This window comes from Scyliorhinus torazame, chromosome 17 (genome assembly GCF_047496885.1).
Source record: "Scyliorhinus torazame isolate Kashiwa2021f chromosome 17, sScyTor2.1, whole genome shotgun sequence".
Lineage (NCBI taxonomy): Eukaryota > Metazoa > Chordata > Chondrichthyes > Carcharhiniformes > Scyliorhinidae > Scyliorhinus > Scyliorhinus torazame.
The window spans coordinates 118,784,737-118,808,202 of NC_092723.1; the positions used below are offsets into that span (position 1 = coordinate 118,784,737).

Genomic DNA, 23,466 nt, shown 5'->3' on the forward strand with positions numbered 1-23,466 from the left:
TCCATCCCTCAACAGTGCAAATGCAAACTTTAACTCACTCAGCTCTGCAACTGGCCCCAAATCAATACAGAAGGCATTACAAGTAACGTCCGTAAAACAAAAAAAGGAGAAACTTTTTTTAAACATGAACGTTGCAGCAAAGTTCAAAAGTTCTCAGTCCGCCACCAGCCCTTTCCTTTTCGCGAAGTCCAGCGCTTCCTCAGGTGACTCGAAATAAAAATGTTGTTCCTCGTACATGACCCAGAGACGGGCCGGATACAGCAGTCCGAACTTCACCTTTTTCTTAAAAAGAGTCGACCTGATCTGGTTAAACCCCGCTCGTCTCCTGGCCACCTCCGCACTCAGGTCCTGATAGATCCGCAGGATACTATTCTCCCATTTACAGCTCCGTGTCTGCTTGGCCCACTGTAAAATACGCTCCTTATCCAAATACCTGTGGAATCTCACCACCATTGCCCTCGGGGAGGGGGGGGTCTCCCATTCGCGGCTTCCTCGTGAGTGCTCCGTGAGCCCTGTCTACCTCCAAGGGTCGGGAGAATGCCCCATCCTCCAGCAGCTTCTCGAACATGTCCGCTATGTATGCCTCAGTGTCCGCTCCTTCCGACACCTCCGGGAGCCCAACGATTCTCAAGTTCTGCCGGCGGGACCTATTCTCTAGATCCTCCACCTTCACCTTTTCCAGGAGCCTTTTCTGCTGGTCTCTCAGTATCTCCAGCTCCACTGCAGTTTGATGTTCCTCCTGGTCTGCCAGCGCCTTCTCCTATTTCTGGATCGCCCGATTTTAAGCTCCAGCCGCGCAATTGACTCTTTAATCGAGTCCGAGCCGTCCTGCTTCTGCTTGGCGAAGCCCTCCTGGATAAATTGCATCAGCTGCTCCATTGTCCGCCGGGTCTACAAGCCAGAGGTCCGGTCATCCGCCATGCTTTCTCCCACTGCAGCTTAAGCCCAAGCCTTCTCTGTCCGTCTGTTTCTGCCTTTGCGAGCACTTCTAGTCCTCCTCTCCATGCACCGATGTGGGAATCTAGTACCCAATTGCCTCTGTCATTGATTTTTCAAATCAAGTCCGGGAAGAAATCAGGGAAAAAGGTCCAATTGTTCGACCCGAGCGGGAACCACCAAATGTGCGACTTACTCCTTCATAGCTGCCACCGGAAGTCATGTTCTTGCGTTTTAAAGACACATACAACATTCCCATTTGGTACCCGAGCCTTCATGTGCAAGTTTGTTTTTTAGGTGCCCAATTGGCCCCACTTTTCATTATATCAGCTTTTTTTCTTATTCGTCTTCCCATAGCAGGCTGAGTTCCTTTTATATTAGCTACCTGCCTCTTCTCATACTTTCTGCCTTTCTGATTTGTTTTTTCAATTCCCCTTTGAAACGTCTACTTTGAGATTGATTCTCATTCCGGATAAGGGAGAGGTGATGCACTTGAGCAGGGCAAATAAAGCAAGGGAATACATGATGAACGGCAGTGTCCTGGGAAACACCAAGGATCAGAGGGACCTTGGTGTGCATGTATACTGGTCCCTTAAGGTAAAAGGGCAGGTGGATAAAGTGGTTAAGAAGACATATGGTATACTTGCCTTTATTAGCTGAAGCACAGAGTTTAAGAGCAGAGAGGTTATGCTGGAATTGTATAAAACTTTGGTTAGGCCACAGCTGGAGTATTGTGTGCAGTTCTGGAATCCACATTATAGGAGGGATGTGGTAGCACTGGAAAAGTTGCAGATACGATTTGCCAGGATGTTGCCTGGTTGGAGTGTATTTGCTATGAAGAGAGATTGGGTAGACTGGGGTTGATTTTTTGGAGTAGAGGAGATTGAGGGGAAGCATGATAGAGATATGTAAAATTATGAAGGGCATAGATAGAATAGACAGGCAGAAACCTTTCCCTTTGGTGGTCCCCACTAACCAGGGGACATAGATTTAAGGTACGGTGCAGGAGGTTTAGAGCCCCTTACCTTAAATCTATGTCCCCTGGTCATTGTGAGGAAAAGCTTTTTCACCCAGACGGTGGTGGGACTCTGGACTCTGAAAGGGTGGTGGAGGCAGAGACCCTCAGAACATTTAAGAAGTATTTAGATGCACTTGCGATGCCAAGGCTCTGGGCCAAGTACTGGAAAATGGGATTAGAAAACTTAGGTGATTGCTTTTGACCGGTGCAGACGCGATGTCCTGAAAGGCCTTTTCTGACCTCCCTGGCTCTATTATCCACTTGACATCTACCAAATGTGCCCTTTTTGTGCTTCACCTTTCTGTCACTCACTCTCACTCGCTCCCTTTTTCATCATCCATCAAGCTCTGGATTTATTTGCCAACCATTACCCGTCGTGGGAATGTATCTCAACTGAACATAACTATAACCTGAACTATCTCCTCTGTAAGGCAGCCCCATTGTTCATTGATAATTTTGCCTGTCAAACTTTGATTCCACTTTACCATAGCCAGATCTGTTCTCGTGCCATTGAAGTTGGCCCTACTCCAATTAATTATTTTTACTCTGGACTGACCCTTGTCCATTTTCTTATTAACATAACCCTTATGATACAATGATCACTACCCCCTAAATGGTCCCTTACTGACACTTGGCCCACCTCATTCCCAGAACCAGATCCAGCAATGCCACCATTCTCATTGGTCTAAGGATAAACAGAAAGCCAATGAACAATAGAACATTACAGCACAGTACAGGCCCTTCGGCCCTCGATGTTGCTCCGACCTGTGAAACCACTCTAAAGCTCATCTACACTATTCCATTATCATCCAAATGTTTATCCAATGACCATTTAAATGCCCTTAGTGTTGGCGAGTCCACTACTGTTGCAGGCAGGGCATTCCACACCCTTACTACTCTCTGAGTAAAGAACCAACCTCTGACATCTGTCCTATATCTATCTCCCCTCAATTCAAAGCTATGTCCCCTCATGCTAGCCATCACCATCCGAGGAAAAAGGCTCTCACTGTCCACCCTATCTAATCCTCTGATCATCTTGTATGCCTCTAATAAGTCACCTCTTAACCTTCTCTCTAATGAAAACAGCCTCAAGTCCCTCAGCCTTTCCTCATAAGATCTTCCCTCCATACCAGGCAACATCCTGGTAAATCTCCTCTGCACCCTTTCCAATGCTTGCACATCCTTCCAATAATGCGGCAACCAGAACTGCACGCAATACTCCAAATGCGGCCGCACCAGAGTTTTGTACAGCTGCAACATGACCTCATGGCTCCGAAACTCAATCCCTCTACCAATAAAAGCTAACACACCGTACACCTTCTTAACAGCCCTATCAACCTGGGTGGCAACTTTCAGGGATCTATGTACATGGACACCAAAATCTCTCTGCTCATCCACACTACCAAGAATCTTACCATTAGCCAGTACTCTGTAATCCTGTTACTCCTTCCAAAATGAATCACCTCACACTTTTCTGCATTAAACTCCATTTGCCACTTCTCAGCCCAGCTCTGCATCCTATCTATGTCTCTTTGCAGCCGACAACAGCCCTCCTTACTATCCACAACTCCACCAATCTTCGTATCGTCTGCAAATTTACTGACCCACCCTTCAACTCCCTCATCCAAGTCATTAATGAAAATCACAAACAGCAGAAGACCCAGAACTGATCCCTGCGGTACGCCACTGGTAACTGGGATCCAGGCTGAATATTTGCCATCCACCACCACTCTCTGACTTCTATCGGTTAGCCAGTTCGTTATCCAACTGGCCAAATTTCCCACTATCCCATGCCTCCTTACTTTCTGCAGAAGCCTACCATGGAGAACCTTATCAAATGCCTTACTAAAATCCATGTACACTACATCCACTGCTTTACCTTCATCCACATGCTTGGTCACCTCCTCAAAGAATTCAATAAGACTTGTAAGGCAAGACCTACCCCTCATAAATCCGTGCTGACTATCCCTAATCAAGCAGTGTCTTTCCAGATGCTCAGAAATCCTATCCCTCAGTACCCTTTCCATTACTTTGCCTACCACCGAAGTAAGACTAACTGGCCTGTAATTCCCAGGGTTATCCCTAGTCCCTTTTTTGAACAGGGGCACGACATTCGCCACTCTTCAATCCCCTGGTACCACCCCTGTTGACAGTGAGGACGAAAAAATCATTGCCAACGGCTCTGCAATTTCATCTCTTGCTTCCCATAGAATCCTTGGATATATCCCGTCAGGCCCGGGGGAATTGTCTTGTCTATCCTCAAGTTTTTCAAAATGCCCAACACATCTTCCTTCCTAACAAGTATCTCCTCGAGCTTACCAATCTGTTTCACACTGTCCTCTCCAACAATATCGCCCCTCTCATTTGTAAATACAGAAGAAAAGTACTCGTTCAAGACCTCTCCTATCTTTTCAGACTCAATACACAATCTCCCGCTACTGTCCTTGATCGGACCTACCCTCGCTTTAGTCATTCTCATATTTCTCACATATGTGTAAAAGGCCTTGGGGTTTTCCTTGATCCTACCCGCCAAAGATTGTTCATGCCCTCTCTTAGCTCTCCTAATCACTTTCTTCAGTTCCCTCCTGGCTATCTTGTATCCCTCCAATGCCCTGTCTGAACCTTGTTTCCTCAGCCTTACATAAGTCTCCTTTTTCCTCTCAACAAGACATTCAACCTCTCTTGTCAACGATGGTTCCCTCACTCGACCATCTCTTCCCTGCCTGACAGGGACATACATGTCAAGAACACGTAGTACCTGTTTCTTGAACAAGTTCCACATTTCACTTGTGTCCTTCCCTGACAGCCTATGTTCCCAACTTATGCACTTCAATTCTTGTCTGACAACATCGTATTTACCCTTCCCCCAATTGTAAACCTTGCCCTGTTGCACGCACCTATCCCTCTCCATTACTAAAGTGAAAGTCACAGAATTGTGGTCACTATCTCCAAAATGCTCCCCCACTAACAAATCTATCACTTGCCCTGGTTCATTACCAAGTACTAAATCCAATATTGCCCCTCCTCTGGTCGGACAATCTACATACTGTGTTAGAAAAGCTTCCTGGACACACTGCACAAACACCACCCCATCCAAACTATTTGATCTAAATATTTGGGAAGTTAAAGTCACCCATGACTACTACCCTGTGACTTCTGCACCTTTCCAAAATCTGTTTCCCAATCTGTTCCTCCACATCTCTGCTACTATTGGGGGGCCTATAGAAAACTCCTAACAAGGTGACTGCTCCTTTCCTATTTCTGACTTCAACCCATACTACCTCATTAGGGTGATACTCCTCGAACTGCCTTTCTGCAGCTGTCATATTATCTCTAATTAACAATGCCACCCCCCCCCCCCCCCCCCGCACCTCTTTTACCACCCTCCCTATCTTATTGAACCATCTATAACCAGGGACCTCCAACAACCATTTCTGCCCCTCTTCTATCCAAGTTTCCGTGATGGCCACCACATCGTAGTCCCAAGTACCGATCCATGCCTTAAGTTCACCCACCTTATTCCTGATGCTTCTTGCGTTGAAGTATACACACTTCAACCCATCTCCGTGCCTGCAAGTACTCTCCTTTGTCAGTGTTCCCTTCCCCACTGCCTCATTACATGCTTTGACATCCTGAATATCGGCTACCTTAGTTGCTGGACTACAAATCCGGTTCCCATTCCCCTGCCAAATTAGTTTAAACCCTCCCGAAGAGTACTAGAAAACCTCCCTCCCAGGATATTGGTGCCCCTCTGGTTCAGATGCAACCCGTCCTGCTTGTACAGGTCCCACCTTCCCCAGAATGCGCTCCAATTATCCAAATACCTGAAGCCCTCCCTCCTACACCATTCCTGCAGCCACGTGTTCAACTGCACTCTCTCCCTATTCCTAGCCTCGCTATCACGTGGCACCGGCAACAAACCAGAGATGACAACTCTGTCTGTCCTGGCTTTTAACTTCCAGCCTAACTCCCTAAACTTGTTTATTACCTCCACACCCCTTTTCCTACCTATGTCGTTGGTACCAACGTGCATCACGACTTCTGGCTGCTCACCCTTCCCCTTAAGGATCCTGAAGACACGACCCGAGACATCCCTGGCCCTGGCACCCGGGAGGCAACATACCTTCCGGGAGTCTCGCTCGCGACCACAGAATCTCCTATCTATTCCCCTAACCATTGAATCTCCTACAACTATTGCTTTTCTATTCTCCCCCCTTCCCTTCTGAGCCCCAGAGCCAGACTCAGTGCCAGAGACCTGGCCGCTAGGGCCTTCCCCCGGTAGGTCACCCCCCCCAACAGCATCCAAAACGGTATACTTGTTTTGAAGGGGAACGGCCACGAGGGATCCCTGCACTGTCTGCCTGTTTGTTTTTTTCCCCCTGACTGTAACCCAGCTATTCTTGTTGGCTGGGATGAGCGTGTGTGGGGGAATGTAATGTGTATATGGCGACTGCAGCTTGTCAGCCTCCCGAGTGTCAATCACGGACCCGGCGAATCCCGTACCGTTTTTCATTGAAATCTTGTGTTCCATGTGGCACCGATGCTAGCCCCTCAACAGTTGCTGAATTGGTCCAGGTTCGACGGCAGTTTTGCTGTTGTGAAAGTCCACAAATCCTGCCCTGGCATCAACACTTAGTCTCAGGACCGGAGAATCCAGCCACTGGTTTCTCATCAGTAGTTTTATCTCTTTGGGAATTTAACAGCTTGTGTGATTTTTAGCTTGTGGTGCCCAACTAGGATCTCCTCATCAAGGCCGGTAGATCCAAGGAGTGGGTTAGATCTGGCATTGGCAGATTAAGTAAGCTCACTTAACTATGAATGGGTGGGATCCAGATCGCACCGTCTCGCGAGATCTTGCTAGATCTCGCAAGGCGTCACAACCGCCAGGAATCGCGGAAGAGGCCTTTGGCAGGATTTACCAACCACGTCCCTTCCCGGCTCCGACGGGACGTGGCCAGTAATTCATGCCCATGTCTTCGCTAACAAGTGGCCAAGTCTTTTTTTCCTTCAGCTGTTACAGTTGGTTCACAAAACTTTTCTCCTCCGTCAGTATCTTTGGAACGTACAGCATGGACGTGATCACCAGCACTTCATTCAGTGTGGACGTCAACTCCATCAACAACCCCAATGATCCGTTTGTTAGCAACATCAAGAAACTAATATCATCAAACATCTTCAACCCTGTATTTCTCCTTGCTGGTAAGCGATTAAAATGTTTTCCTTTATTTCAGTTGAGTTAGGGTAGATGGTTTTTTATTAAAGAGATACCCGTTGGCCGTTCTGTTGACCCCAGGAGCCCTGTTTTCCTGGTGTTCGCTGTTGGTGCTTCCAGCTGCTTGGTGGGCAAGTCTTTTTTGGGTAGAAAGAATATGGGGCAGGTCTAACTGCAGACTCTATTGGATGTCCTGCTACATCTAAATCTGCTCCAATGAGGTGTCTTTCCTCGACAGTTTTCTCAAACTGGTTCGAAGTTTTTCGGTCCATGCACCAGAGCATAATGGGAATAGGGGGCAAAATTCTCCGGAAACAGCGTGATGTCCGCCGACTGGCGCCCAAAACCGCGCCAATCAGACGGGCATCGCGCCGCCCCAAAGGTGCGGAATGCTCCGCATCTTTGGGGGCCGAACCCCAACCTTGAGGGGCTAGGCCGACGCCGGAGGAATTTCCGCCCCGCCAGCTGGCAGAAAAGGCCTTTGGTGCCCCGCCAGCTGGCGCGGAAATGACATCTCCGGGCGGCGCATGCGCGGGAGCGTCAGCGGCCGCTGACAGTTTCCCACGCATGCGCAGTGGAGGGAGTCTCTTCCGCCTCCGCCATGGTGGAGACCGTGGTGGAGACGGAAGGGAAAGAGTGCCCCCACGGCACAGGCCCGCCTGCGGATCGGTGGGCCTCGATCGCGGGCCAGGCCACCGTGGGGGCACCCCCCGGGGCCAGATCGCCCCGCGCCCCCCCCAGGACCCCGGAGCCCGCCCGTGCCGCCTTGTCCCACCGGTAAGGTAGGTGGTTCAATTTACGCCGGCGGGACAGGCAATTTATCGGCGGGACTTCGGCCCATCCGGGCCAGAGAATCAAGCGGGGGGGCCCGCCAACCGGCGCGGCGCGATTCCTGCCCCCGCCGAATCTCTGGTGCCGGAGACTTCGGCAACCGGCGGGGGCAGGATTCACGCGGGGGGTCGGAGAATGTCGCCCAGGATCTGAGAGCGTGGTTTGAGCAGAAACCATGGGCTGGATTCTCCACCGGTGGGGTGCTCCATTTTGCCGGCAGCCCGGGGGTTTCCCGATGGCGTGGGGCTGCCCCACAATGGGAAAGTCCATTGATCGGCCGGCGTGACGGACCACCCGCCGTCGGGTAAAACCGGAATGTGGCGCGGTGGGGTGGAGAATCTAACCCCATATTCATTTCTTTTTTAAATAAACATTTTATTAAATTATCAAATATAAACAGTAATATGCATATTGACAATGTTTTACACATAATATATTGTACATTAAAAAAACCTGAAAGAAAGTAAGAAAGTCATTATTAAATACAATGGAACAAGTAGCCCCTTCTATTCATTTCTAATTAAAATTAATTAAATATTGTAATATTCCTGCCAGGCTATAATTATCTCTAACAAGAGAGTGTCTAAACTTTCTGCCCTTGACATTCAATGGCATTATCATTGCTGAATATCTCCCTCATCACCAACATTCTGGTAGTTAACATTGATCAGAAACTGGACCGTACCAAACATATAAATACTGTGGCTAAAATAGCAGGGCTGAGGCTGGGAATTCCATAACAACTCAATTCCAGGCTCCCCAAAGCATGCCCTCCATCTACACTGCAGAAGTCAGGGGTGTCCATCTTCTCCACTTGCCTGGGTGCATGCAACTCAAACAACACTGAAGGTACTTGATTCCATCCAAGACGAAGCAGCCCACTTGATCAGCACCCCACCCACAACCTTAAATATTCACTCCCTCCACCACTGGCACACAGTGGTACCGATGTGTACCATCTACAAGATGCACTGCAGCAACTTGTCAGCACTCCTTCAACAGCAGCTATTAAATCCTTTGAGCTCTACTATTGAGAAGGACATGGACAGCGGAAGCATGGGTAACATTCCCTGATGAGTCACACACTATTCTGACGTGGAACTATGCACTATTCCTTCACTGTCACTAGACCAAATTCTGGAACTCCCTCCTTAACAGTACTATGGTTGTACCTACCACATACCCCACACAGAGACAAACAGTTCAAGTAGGTAGTTCACAAATACTGTCTCAAGAACAATTGGGACTGGATATATGCTGGCCTTGTCAGCAATAATAATATCCAATGTATGAAAGCATGGGAACAAATGGGACCATAGTAAAAGAGCAGGACAGTGGGATTGGCCTTGGCCTACTCTTTCAAAGAGCTGTTCTCCAACTGTGATGTAAATTTGTGTGTCTTGGTTAGAGGGGCGGTGGAATGGAAAAATAATCATGAGAAAAGTCTGGAGAAATTTGGAAACAGTCTCAGCAGTAACAATTGCATCTGACTTTGTGGATTCACGGTCCACTCAGATACATAAGCACATGTTTCAGACTGATACTTCAGTACAGTACAGGGGAACACTGCGCTGACCCACACTGCTTCAGTACAGTACAGGGAAACACTGCGCTGACCCACACTGCTTCAGTACAGTACAGGGAAACACCACGTGACCCACACTGCTTCAGTACAGTACAGGGAAACACCACGTGGCCCACACTGCTTCAGTACAGTACAGAGGAACACTGCGCTGACCCACACTGCTTCAGTACAGTACAGGGGAACACCACGTGACCCACACTGCTTCAGTACAGTACAGGGGAACACTGCGCTGACCCACACTGCTTCAGTACAGTACAGGGGAACACTGCGCTGTCCCACAACGCTTCAGTACAATACAGGGGAACACTGTGCTGACCCACACTGCTTCAGTACAGTACAGGGGAACACCACGTGACCCACACTGCTTCAGTACAGTACAGGGGAACACCACGTGACCCACACTGCTTCAGTACAGTACAGGGGAACACTGCGCTGACCCACACTGCTTCAGTACAGTACAGGGGAACACTGCGCTGTCCCACAACGCTTCAGTACAGTACAGGGGAACACTGCGCTGACCCACACTGCTTCAGTACAGTACAGGGGAACACCACGTGACCCACACTGCTTCAGTACAGTACAGGGGAACACCACGTGACCCACACTGCTTCAGTACAGTACAGGGAAACACCACGTGACCCACACTGCTTCAGTACAGTACAGGGGAACACTGCGCTGACCCACACTGCTTCAGTACAGTACAGGGGAACACTGCGCTGACCCACACTGCTTCAGTACAGTACAGGGGAACACTGCGCTGACCCACACTGCTTCAGTACAGTACAGGGGAACACTGCACTGTCCCACACTGCTTCAGTACAGTACAGGGGAACACTGCGCTGACCCAAACTGCTTCAGTACAGTACAGGGGAACACTGCGCAGACCCACACTGCTTCAGACAGTACAGGGGAACACTGTGCTGACCCACACTGCTTCAGTACAGTACAGGGAAACACCATGCTGACCCAAACTGCTTCAGTACAGTACAGGGGAACACTGCGCTGACCCAAACTGCTTCAGTACAGTACAGGGGAACACTGCGCTGACCCAAACTGCTTCAGTACAGTACAGGGGAACACCACATGACCCAAACTGCTTCAGTACAGTACCTGGGAACACTGCGCTGACCCACACTGCTTAAGTACAGTACAGGGGAACACTGCGCTGTCCCACACTGCTTCAGTACAGTACAGGGGAACACCCTGCTGACCCACACTGCTTCAGACAGTACAGGGGAACACTGCGCTGACCCAAACTGCTTCAGTACAGTACAGGGGAACACTGCGCTGACCCAAACTGCTTCAGTACAGTACAGGGGAACACTGCGCTGACCCACACTGCTTCAGTACAGTACAGGGGAACACTGCGCTGACCCACACTGCTTCAGTACAGTACAGGGGAACACTGCGCTGACCCACACTGCTTCAGTACAGTACAGGGGAACACTGCGCTGACCCAAACTGCTTCAGTACAGTACAGGGGAGCACTGCGCTGACCCAAACTGCTTCAGTACAGTACAGGGGAACACTGCACTGACCCACACTGCTTCAGTACAGTACAGGGGAACACTGCGCTGACCCAAACTGCTTCAGTACAGTACAGGGGAACACTGCGCTGACCCACACTGCTTCAGTACAGTACAGGGGAACACTGCACTGACCCACACTGCTTCAGTACAGTACAGGGGAACACTGCGCTGACCCACACTGCTTCAGTACAGTACAGGGAAACAACACATGACCCAAACTGCTTCAGTACAGTACAGGGAACACTGCGCTGACCCAAACTGCTTCAGTACAGTACAGGGGAACACTGCGCTGACCCAAACTGCTTCAGTACAGTACGGGGGAACACCACATGACCCGAACTGCTTCAGTACAGTACAGGGGAACTCTGCGCTGTCCCACACTGCTTCAGTACAGTACAGGGGAACACTGCGCTGACCCACACTGCTTCAGTACAGTACAGGGAAACACTGCGCTGACCCAAACTGCTTCGGTACAGTACAGGGGAACACTGCGCTGTCCCAAACTGCTTCAGTACAGTACAGGGGAACACTGCGCTGACCCAAACTGCTTCAGTACAGTACAGGGGAACACTGCGCTGACCCACACTGCTTCAGTACAGTACAGGGGAACACTGCACTGACCCACACTGCTTCAGTACAGTACAGGGGAACACTGCGCTGACCCACACTGCTTCAGTACAGTACAGGGAAACACCACATGACCCAAACTGCTTCAGTACAGTACAGGGGAACACTGCGCTGACCCAAACTGCTTCAGTACAGTACAGGGGAACACTGCGCTGACCCAAACTGCTTCAGTACAGTACGGGGGAACACCACATGACCCGAACTGCTTCAGTACAGTACAGGGGAACTCTGCGCTGTCCCACACTGCTTCAGTACAGTACAGGGGAACACTGCGCTGACCCACACTGCTTCAGTACAGTACAGGGAAACACTGCGCTGACCCAAACTGCTTCGGTACAGTACAGGGGAACACTGCGCTGTCCCAAACTGCTTCAGTACAGTACAGGGGAACACTGCGCTGACCCAAACTGCTTCAGTACAGTACAGGGGAACACTGCGCTGACCCACACTGCTTCAGTACAGTACAGGGGAACACTGCACTGACCCACACTGCTTCAGTACAGTACAGGGGAACACTGCGCTGACCCACACTGCTTCAGTACAGTACAGGGAAACACCACATGACCCAAACTGCTTCAGTACAGTACAGGGGAACACTGCGCTGACCCAAACTGCTTCAGTACAGTACAGGGGAACACTGCGCTGACCCAAACTGCTTCAGTACAGTACGGGGGAACACTGCGCTGTCCCAAACTGCTTCAGTACAGTACAGGGGAACACCACATGACCCGAACTGCTTCAGTACAGTACAGGGGAACTCTGCGCTGTCCCACACTGCTTCAGTACAGTACAGGGGAACACTGCGCTGACCCACACTGCTTCAGTACAGTACAGGGGAACACCGCGTGACCCAAACTGCTTCAGTACAGTACAGGGGAACACTGCACTGACCCACACTGCTTCAGTACAGTACAGGGGAACACTGCGCTGTCCCAAACTGCTTCAGTACAGTACAGGGGAACACCGCGTGACCCAAACTGCTTCAGTACAGTACAGGGGAACACTGCGCTGACCCAAACTGCTTCAGTACAATACAGGGAACACTGCGCTGACCCACACTGCTTCAGTACAGTACAGGGGAACACTGCGCTGACCCACACTGCTTCAGTACAGTACAGGGGAACACTGCGCTGTCCCAAACTGCTTCAGTACAGTACAGGGGAACACCGCGTGACCCAAACTGCTTCAGTACAGTACAGGGGAACAGTGCGCTGACCCACACTGCATCAGTACAATACAGGGGAACACTGCGCTGACCCAAACTGCTTCAGTACAGTACAGGGGAACACCGCGTGACCCAAACTGCTTCAGTACAATACAGGGGAACACTGCGCTGACCCACACTGCTTCAGTACAGTACAGAGGAACACTGCGCTGTCCCAAACTGCTTCAGTACAGTACAGAGGAACACTGCGCTGTCCCACACTGCTTCAGTACAGTACAGGGGAACACTGCGCTGTCCCAAACTGCTTCAGTACAGTACAGGGGAACACTGCGCTGACCCAAACTGCTTCAGTACAGTACAGGGGAACACTGCGCTGACCCACACTGCTTCAGTACAGTACAGGGGAACACTGCGCTGACCCACACTGCTTCAGTACAGTACAGGGGAACACTGCGCTGACCCAAACTGCTTCAGTACAGTACAGGGGAACACTGCGCTGACCCAAACTGCTTCAGTACAGTACAGGGGAACACTGCGCTGACCCAAACTGCTTCAGTACAATACAGGGGAACACCGCGTGACCCAAACTGCTTCAGTACAGTACAGGGGAACACTGCGCTGACCCAAACTGCTTCAGTACAGTACAGGGGAACACTGCGCTGACCCAAACTGCTTCAGTACAGTACAGGGGAACACTGCGCTGACCCACACTGCTTCAGTACAGTACAGGGGAACACTGCGCTGACCCAAACTGCTTCAGTACAGTACAGGGGAACACTGCGCTGACCCAAACTGCTTCAGTACAGTACAGGGGAACACTGCGCTGACCCAAACTGCTTCAGTACAGTACAGGGGAACACTGCGCTGACCCACACTGCTTCAGTACAGTACAGGGGAACACTGCGCTGACCCACACTGCTTCAGTACAGTACAGGGGAACACTGCGCTGACCCAAACTGCTTCAGTACAGTACAGGGGAATACCACATGACCCAAACTGCTTCAGTACAGTACAAGGGAACACCACGTGACCCACACTGCTTCAGTACAATACAGGGGAACAGCACATGACCCAAACTGCTTCAGTACGGTACAGGGGAACACTGCGCTGACCCAAACTGCTTCAGTACAGTACAGGGGAACACTGCGCTGACCCAAACTGCTTCAGTACAGTACAGGGGAACACTGCGCTGACCCACACTGCTTCAGTACAGTACAGGGGAACACCACATGACCCAAACTGCTTCAGTACGGTACAGGGGAACACTGCGCTGACCCAAACTGCTTCAGTACAGTACAGGGGAACACTGAGCTGACCCAAACTGCTTCACTACAGTACAGGGGAACACTGCGCTGACCCACACTGCTTCAGTACAGTACAGGGGAACACTGCGCTGACCCACACTGCTTCAGTACAGTACAGGGGAACACTGCGCTGACCCACACTGCTTCAGTACAGTACAGGGGAACACTGCGCTGACCCACACTGCTTCAGTACAGTACAGGGGAACACCACATGACCCAAACTGCTTCAGTACAGTACAGGGGAACACTGCGCTGACCCAAACTGCTTCAGTACAGTACAGGGGAACACTGCGCTGACCCAAACTGCTTCAGTACAGTACAGGGGAACACTGCGCTGACCCACACTGCTTCAGTACAGTACAGGGGAACACCACATGACCCAAACTGCTTCAGTACAGTACAGGGAAACACTGCGCTGACCCAAACTGCTTCAGTACAGTACAGGGGAACACTGCGCTGTCCCAAACTGCTTCAGTACAGTACAGGGGAATACTGCGCTGACCCACACTGCTTCAGTACAGTACAGGGGAACACTGCGCTGACCCACACTGCTTCAGTACAGTACAGGGGAACACTGCGCTGACCCACACTGCTTCAGTACAGTACAGGGGAACACTGCGCTGACCCACACTGCTTCAGTACAGTACAGGGGAACACCACATGACCCAAACTGCTTCAGTACAGTACAGGGGAACACTGCGCTGACCCAAACTGCTTCAGTACAGTACAGGGGAACACCACATGACCCAAACTGCTTCAGTACAGTACAGGGGAACACTGCGCTGTCCCACACTGCTTCAGCCCAGTACAGGGGAACACTGCGCTGACCCAAACTGCTTCAGTACAGTACAGGGGAACACTGCGCTGACCCAAACTGCTTCAGTACAGTACAGGGGAACACTGCGCTGACCCAAACTGCTTCAGTACAGTACAGGGGACCACTGCGCTGACCCAAACTGCTTCAGTACAGTACAGGGGAATACTGCGCTGACCCAAACTGCTTCAGTACAGTACAGGGGAACACCACATGACCCAAACTGCTTCAGTACAGTACAGGGGAACACTGCGCTGACCCACACTGCTTCAGTACAGTACAGGGGAACACCACATGACCCAAACTGCTTCAGTACAGTACAGGGGAACTCTGCGCTGACCCACACTGCTTCAGTACAGTACAGGGGAACACCATGCTGACCCACACTGCTTCAGTACAGTACAGGGGAACACTGCGCTGACCCAAACTGCTTCAGTACAGTACAGGGGAACACCACATGACCCAAACTGCTTCAGTACAGTACAGGGGAACACTGCGCTGACCCACACTGCTTCAGTACAGTACAGGGCAACACTGCGCTGACCCACACTGCTTCAGTACAGTACAGGGGAACACTGCGCTGACCCACACTGCTTCAGTACAGTACAGGGGAACACCACGTGACCCACACTGCTTCAGTACAGTACTAGGGAACACTGCGCTGACCCAAACTGCTTCAGTACAGTACAGGGGAACACTGCGCTGACCCACACTGCTTCAGTACAGTACAGGGGAACACCACATGACCCAAACTGCTTCAGTACAATACAGGGGAACTCTGCGCTGACCCACACTGCTTCAGTACAGTACAGGGGAACAGCACATGACCCAAACTGCTTCAGTACAGTACAGGGGAACACTGCGCTGACCCACACTGCTTCAGTACAGTACAGGAGAACACCACATGACCCAAACTGCTTCAGTACAGTACAGGGGAACACTGCGCTGACCCAAACTGCTTCAGTCCAGTACAGGGGAACACTGCGCTGTCCCAAACTGCTTCAGTACAGTACAGGGGAACACTGCGCTGACCCAAACTGCTTCAGTACAGTACAGGGGAACACTGCGCTGACTCAAACTGCTTCAGTACAATACAGGGGAACACCACATGACCCAAACTGCTTCAGTACAGTACAGGGGAACCCTGCGCTGACCCAAACTGCTTCAGTACAATACAGGGGAACACTGCGCTGACCCAAACTGCTTCAGTACAGTACAGGGGAACACTGCGCTGACCCAAACTGCTTCAGTACAGTACAGGGGAACACTGCGCTGACCCAAACTGCTTCAGTACAATACAGGGGAACACTGCGCTGACTCAAACTGCTTCAGTACAGTACAGGGGAACACTGCGCTGACCCAAACTGCTTCAGTACAGTACAGGGGAACACTGCGCTGACCCACACTGCTTCAATACAGTACAGGGGAACACCACATGACCCAAACTGCTTCAGTACAGTACAGGGGAACACTGCGCTGACCCAAACTGCTTCAGTACAGTACAGGGGAACACTGCGCTGACCCACACTGCTTCAGTACAGTACAGGGGAACACTGCGCTGACCCACACTGCTTCAGTACAGTACAGGGGAACACTGCGCTGACCCAAACTGCTTAAGTACAGTACAGGGGAACACTGCGCTGACCCAAACTGCTTCAGTACAGTACAGGGGAACACTGCGCTGACCCAAACTGCTTCAGTACAGTACAGGGGAACACTGCGCTGACCCAACTGCTTCAGTACAGTACAGGGGAACACTGCGCTGTCCCACACTGCTTCAGTACAGTACAGGGGAACACTGCGCTGACCCAAACTGCTTCAGTACAGTACAGGGGAACACTGCGCTGACCCAAACTGCTTCAGTACAGTACAGGGGAACACTGCGCTGACCCAAACTGCTTCAGTACAGTACAGGGGAACACTGCGCTTACCCAAACTGCTTCAGTACAGTACAGGGGAACACTGCGCTGACCCAAACTGCTTCAGTACAATACAGGGGAACACTGCGCTGACTCAAACTGCTTCAGTACAGTACAGGGGAACACTGCGCTGACCCAAACTGCTTCAGTACAGTACAGGGGAACACTGCGCTGACCCACACTGCTTCAATACAGTACAGGGGAACACCACATGACCCAAACTGCTTCAGTACAGTACAGGGGAACACTGCGCTGACCCAAACTGCTTCAGTACAGTACAGGGGAACACTGCGCTGACCCACACTGCTTCAGTACAGTACAGGGGAACACTGCGCTGACCCACACTGCTTCAGTACAGTACAGGGGAACACTGCGCTGACCCAAACTGCTTAAGTACAGTACAGGGGAACACTGCGCTGACCCAAACTGCTTCAGTACAGTACAGGGGAACACTGCGCTGACCCAAACTGCTTCAGTACAGTACAGGGGAACACTGCGCTGACCCAACTGCTTCAGTACAGTACAGGGGAACACTGCGCTGTCCCACACTGCTTCAGTACAGTACAGGGGAACACTGCGCTGACCCAAACTGCTTCAGTACAGTACAGGGGAACACTGCGCTGACCCAAACTGCTTCAGTACAGTACAGGGGAACACTGCGCTGACCCAAACTGCTTCAGTACAGTACAGGGGAACACTGCGCTGACCCAAACTGCTTCAGTACAGTACAGGGGAACACTGTGCTGACCCACACTGCTTCAGTACAGTACAGGGGAACACCACATGACCCAAACTGCTTCAGTACAGTACAGGGGAACACTGCGCTGACCCAAACTGCTTCAGTACAGTACAGGGGAGCACCACATGACCCAAACTGCTTCAGTACAGTACAGGGGAACACTGCGCTGACCCAACTGCTTCAGTACAGTACAGGGGAACACTGCGCTGTCCCACACTGCTTCAGTACAGTACAGGGGAACACTGCGCTGACCCAAACTGCTTCAGTACAGTACAGGGGAACACTGCGCTGTCCCACACTGCTTCAGTACAGTACAGGGGAACACTGCGCTGACCCAACTGCTTCAGTACAGTACAGGGGAACACTGCGCTGACCCAAACTGCTTCAGTACAGTACAGGGGAACACTGCGCTGACCCAAACTGCTTCAGTACAGTACAGGGGAACACTGCGCTGACCCAAACTGCTTCAGTACAGTACAGGGGAACACTGTGCTGACCCACACTGCTTCAGTACAGTACAGGGGAACACTGCGCTGACCCAAACTGCTTCAGTACAGTACAGGGGAACACCACATGACCCAAACTGCTTCAGTACAGTACAGGGGAACACTGCGCTGACCCAAACTACTTCAGTACAGTACAGGGGAGCACCACATGACCCAAACTGCTTCAGTACAGTACAGGGGAACTCTGCGCTGACCCACACTGCTTTAGTACAGTACAGGGGAACACTGCGCTGACCCACACTGCTTCAGTACAGTACAGGGGAACACTGCGCTGACCCACACTGCTTCAGTACAGTACAGGGGAACACTGCGCTGACCCAAACTGCTTCAGTACAGTACAGGGGAACACCACATGACCCAAACTGCTTCAGTACAGTACAGGGGAACACTGCGCTGACCCACACTGCTTCAGTACAGTACAGGGCAACACTGCGCTGACCCACACTGCTTCAGTACAGTACAGGGGAACACCACGTGACCCACACTGCTTCAGTACAGTACAGGGGAACACTGCGCTGACCCAAACTGCTTCAGTACAGTACAGGGGAACACTGCGCTGACCCACACTGCTTCAGTACAGTACAGGGGAACACCACATGACCCAAACTGCTTCAGTACAATACAGGGGAACTCTGCGCTGACCCACACTGCTTCAGTACAGTACAGGGGAACACTGCGCTGACCCAAACTGCTTCAGTACAGTACAGGGGAACACTGCGCTGACCCACACTGCTTCAGTACAGTACAGGGGAACACTGCGCTGACCCACACTGCTTCAGTACAGTACAGGGGAACACTGCGCTGACCCACACTGCTTCAGTACAGTACAGGGGAACACTGCGCTGTCCCACAATGCTTCAGTACAGTACAGGAGAACACTGCGCTGACCCAAACTGCTTCAGTACAGTACAGGGGAACACTGCGCTGACCCAAACTGCTTCAGTACAGTACAGGGGAACACTGCGCTGTCCCACACTGCTTCAGTACAGTACAGGGGAATACCACGTGACCCAAACTGCTTCAGGAGAGTACAGGGGAACACCACGTGACCCAAACTGCTTCAGGAGAGTACAGGGGAACACCACGTGACCCAAACTGCTTCAGTACAATACAGGGGAACACTGCGCTGACCCACACTGCTTCAGTACAGTACAGGGGAACACTGCGCTGACCCAAACTGCTTCAGTACAATACAGGGGAACACTGCGCTGAGTCACACTGCTTCCGGAGAGTACAGGGGAACACCACGTGACCCAAACTGCTTCAGTACAGTACAGGGGAACACTGCGCTGACCCAAACTGCTTCAGTACAGTACAGGGCAACACTGCGCTGACCCAAACTGCTTCAGTACAGTACAGGGGAACACTGCGCTGACCCACACTGCTTCAGTACAGTACAGGGGAACACTGCGCTGACCCAAACTGCTTCAGTACAGTCCAGGGCAACACTGCGCTGACCCAAACTGCTTCAGTACAGTACAGGGGAACACTGCGCTGACCCACACTGCTTCAGTACAGTACAGGGGAACACTGCGCTGACCCAAACTGCTTCAGTACAGTACAGGGGAACACTGCACTGACCCACACTGCTTCAGGAGAGTACAGGGAAACACCACGTGACCGAAACTGCTTCAGTACAGTACAGGGGAACACTGCGCTGGCCCAAACTGCTTCAGTACAGTACAGGGGAACACTGCGCTGACTCAAACTGCTTCTGTACAATGCAGGGGAACACTGCGCTGTCCCACACTGCTTCAGTACAATGCAGGGGAACACTGCGCTGTCCCACACTGCTTCAGTACAATGCAGGTGAACACTGCGCTGTCCCACACTGCTTCAGTACAATACAGGGGAACACTGCGCTGTCCCACACTGCTTCAGTACAATGCAGGTGAACACTGCGCTGTCCCACACTGCTTCAGTACAATGCAGGTGAACACTGCGCTGTCCCACACTGCTTCAGTACAATACAGGGGAACACTGCGCTGTCCCACACTGCTTCAGTACAATGCAGGTGAACACTGCGCTGTCCCACACTGCTTCAGTACAATGCAGGGGAACACTGCGCTGTCCCACACTGCTTCAGTACAATACAGGGGAACACTGCGCTGTCCCACACTGCTTCAGTACAATACAGGGGAACACTGCAGTTCACTGTCAGAGGTACCATCTCTCCGATGAAATGCTCCTTATGCCTTTTCATTTAGGTGTAAAAGATCTCAGGACTATTTTTAGGTAGAATGAACATCTCTCTCAAACCATATCACTAAAATGGTGTCTGGTCTTTATTACGTTTCTGTTTCTGGAGCCTTACTGGGTGCAACCTGTCTTTTGTGTTTCCCCGAACACCTTTCAAACCCACAATCCCTACCACCTAGAAGGACAATGGTGCCAGGAATGTGGGAACATCACCACCGGCAAGTTTCGCTCCAAGCCTCCCACGCTTCTAACATGGAATTTCACTGTGATGGGAACAAAATCCTGGCAGTCCCTCCCCACTCACGAACATATTCAAAAACAGCTTCTTCCCCACTGTCACCAGACTCCGAAACGACCCAGTTATGAACTGACCTCATTAACACTACATCCCTGATTGCTTCACCCAATGCTGGTGTTATCTAGTTACATTGTGTACCTTGTGTTGCCCTATTATGTATTTTCTTTTCTTTCCTTTTCTTTCCATGTACTTAATGATCTGTTGAGCTACTCGCAGAAAAATACTTTTCACTGTACCTCGGTACTCGTGACAAGAAACAAATCCAATCCAATAGCATTATTTTTGGCTGTACCTACACCAGATGAATTGCGACAGTGGCAGCAACACAACCTCGAGGGCAGTTTAAATGGGCATGCTGTACTGGCTAGTGTTGCTCACATCCTGTTATCTAAGTGCAAGGTTACTACTCTTTCTTATCTCTGATTTTTGATTTTTTTTTTGTAATTCCAGCTATTTTTCCTGTTACCATTCCAATCCTGGACAAGCTTGGATTGGGCATCGTATCTAGAGAGTCAAATGAATTTTTCATGAACGCTTTGGCAAGTATGAAGGCAAAGAGACAAAAAGGAGTGCACACTGTGAGTGTTAAATCACCCGTTAAATGATTTGAGTTCCTACACCTGTTCTGCCTCCCTCCCTCCCTCAACTCTGACCATTTTCTTTCTGCCTTTTTCTCATAACTAGTGATTTGTTATGTTGTAGGTGTAACATAAGCGGCTCCCTTGTGGTGCACTTGACAAAGGAAGGTTCAGACGTGGAGATAACTTCACCACGTTTATTGAACTATTTACACTTCTCGTACTCGGGTTTGCCACTACTGTTAATCCTTCTATAGCGACTCAGACTGACTAACCAGTTGCTGCAATCCACGTGGTGGGTGTAATATTGAATCAACCCTGTGTCTGTACTCACTGACTGTCTCCACTGGAAAGAGGCAGATGATGTGTGTGGTGTCCTTTATATATGGCTTGGTGTAATGCCCCCTTGTGGTCGTGTCACCTCCTTGTGTATCGTGAATGTCCATTGGTCGTTTCCTATCTACTTGATCTATTGGTTGAGTGTGAGTGTGTGATGTCTCTTGTGCTCCCTCTAGTGTCTAGCTAGCCTACATGTATTTACATTGATGCACATCACCACATCCCTCCTTTTTTATATGTTACATATTTTCTGCACACTTCGAGAAAATTGAACAAAGAACAGGTAGATAAGGTAAGGTATATACAAGTCATGGGAACAGTGATTAAACAATAAGTCCAAATCATTCATGTGAGTCCAAAAACCATCAATCATCATGGTCAAATGTCTCTCTTGGTTATGAACGCCATCAACGTCCCTGTGCCACAGGAACCAAGAAGTGGCCAAATCACTTTCCTGTCTGATTTGGAGTCCCTTTCTTTTTTCGATGTTTGTGATGATGCTGTCGGATGGCATCTTGTAGCTGATAAGTCGTTGACGTTGAAGAGGTACCATCAACAGTATCATTCGAGGTCATGGATGTGCCTTTTGTTGAAGTTGGATAAGACTGTACATACTGGTTCTGGCCACGTGCTGTGCTGGAAGGGTGATCCTGCTGAGAACCGTTGAAGCTTGTCGAATTGGAAACAGAATTGCTGCTCGCATAGATACCTGGTGATGGTGTGGAACTAGAACCTTGCATCTGATAGGAATATGCCGTCTGGCCAGGCTGGGGTGCAGCAAAACCTGGGCTGTAACTAAGGCATCCAGTCTGTAGTACAGATTGCACTTGCGGTAGTCCTCCTTCGGTCTTGATTCCATTAGTGGGCAATCCGTAATGCTGGCCTGTTTGAGAATATGCTGCATAGACTGCTGGCTGCTGCATGCCTGAATACTGGGTTTGTCCAGCATGAGCTGTCATTGGCTGCACTGCTGGTGTGGAAAAATGTGTGGATATAGCTGTGGTGAATATTGGTGTATTCCTCTTGGACTGTAGCCACTGCTTGTTATTACTGACCCAGCGTAATTGTTAAGTGATCCATCTCCTGTCGTTGTGGCATCTGCTGTCATCCTGAGAGTGCCATCACTGAGGTTGCGGCACTCCCTGTCTGGAGTAAAGTCCGGCTTACGTGAATCAGAGTCGGCGTTTGGTTGCTCCCCATCTGGAGTCTTGTCTGTTTTAACTGAGTCAGTGTTGGTTTGTTGATGCTCCCCGTCCGGAGTCTTAGCAGGTTCACTGGAGTCAGCTGAGATTTCTTGAAGCTGCACGTCTGGAGTCGGAACATGCAGGAATGCATTGACTTGTGGAGAGGTTCGAGCGAACGAGGGTAGAAGTATCATGGTGTCATCGGAGTCACCAGTGGTCTCACAGTGATTGTCGAGTACACAGTAGCTGAGGTCTGTCACTTTGCACATCTTGCATGGGAAGTGGGATGCTGTCATCACTCGTCTCACATACCGTGGGCAGAGCCTCAGTAGCTGCTTTTTGTTCACTTGAGCTGGGTATAATGTCAGAGTCTTCTCCTTGTGGCTCAGACAATGTGGGTGGACCATCATAGTCGCTGTGTTGTTCATTTGGGCTTGGACTGTCATAGTAGCTTTGTTCTTCACTGTAGCATGATAGACCGTCATGGTTGTCCTGCTGTGCACTGGAGTGTGGTAGACTGTCATAGTCTTCTTGCTGTTTACTTGAGCATGGCAGACTTGCATCGTCTGCCGCTAGTTGGTCAGAGGAGGTTGCTAGACCCTCATGGTCTTGTTCCTGCAAGGTCTGCGCGTTGGAGTCTTGCGTTGCTTCTATTGTGGAGGCTGTCCATGAGCTCGCTGCGG

General features: G+C 50.5%; 1 protein-coding gene across 1 annotated transcript in view; it reads left to right on the plus strand.

Annotated features, from left to right (window-relative positions):
• LOC140394107 (cytochrome P450 3A21-like) overlaps window positions 1-23,466 on the plus strand; it is a 164,696-nt gene that overhangs the window by 91,860 nt on the left and 49,370 nt on the right. The window contains exons 7-8 of the mRNA XM_072480955.1: window positions 7,005-7,153; window positions 21,133-21,260. Coding sequence (XP_072337056.1) covers window positions 7,005-7,153; window positions 21,133-21,260 — 277 coding nt within the window. The remainder of the gene's footprint in view (window positions 1-7,004; window positions 7,154-21,132; window positions 21,261-23,466) is intronic.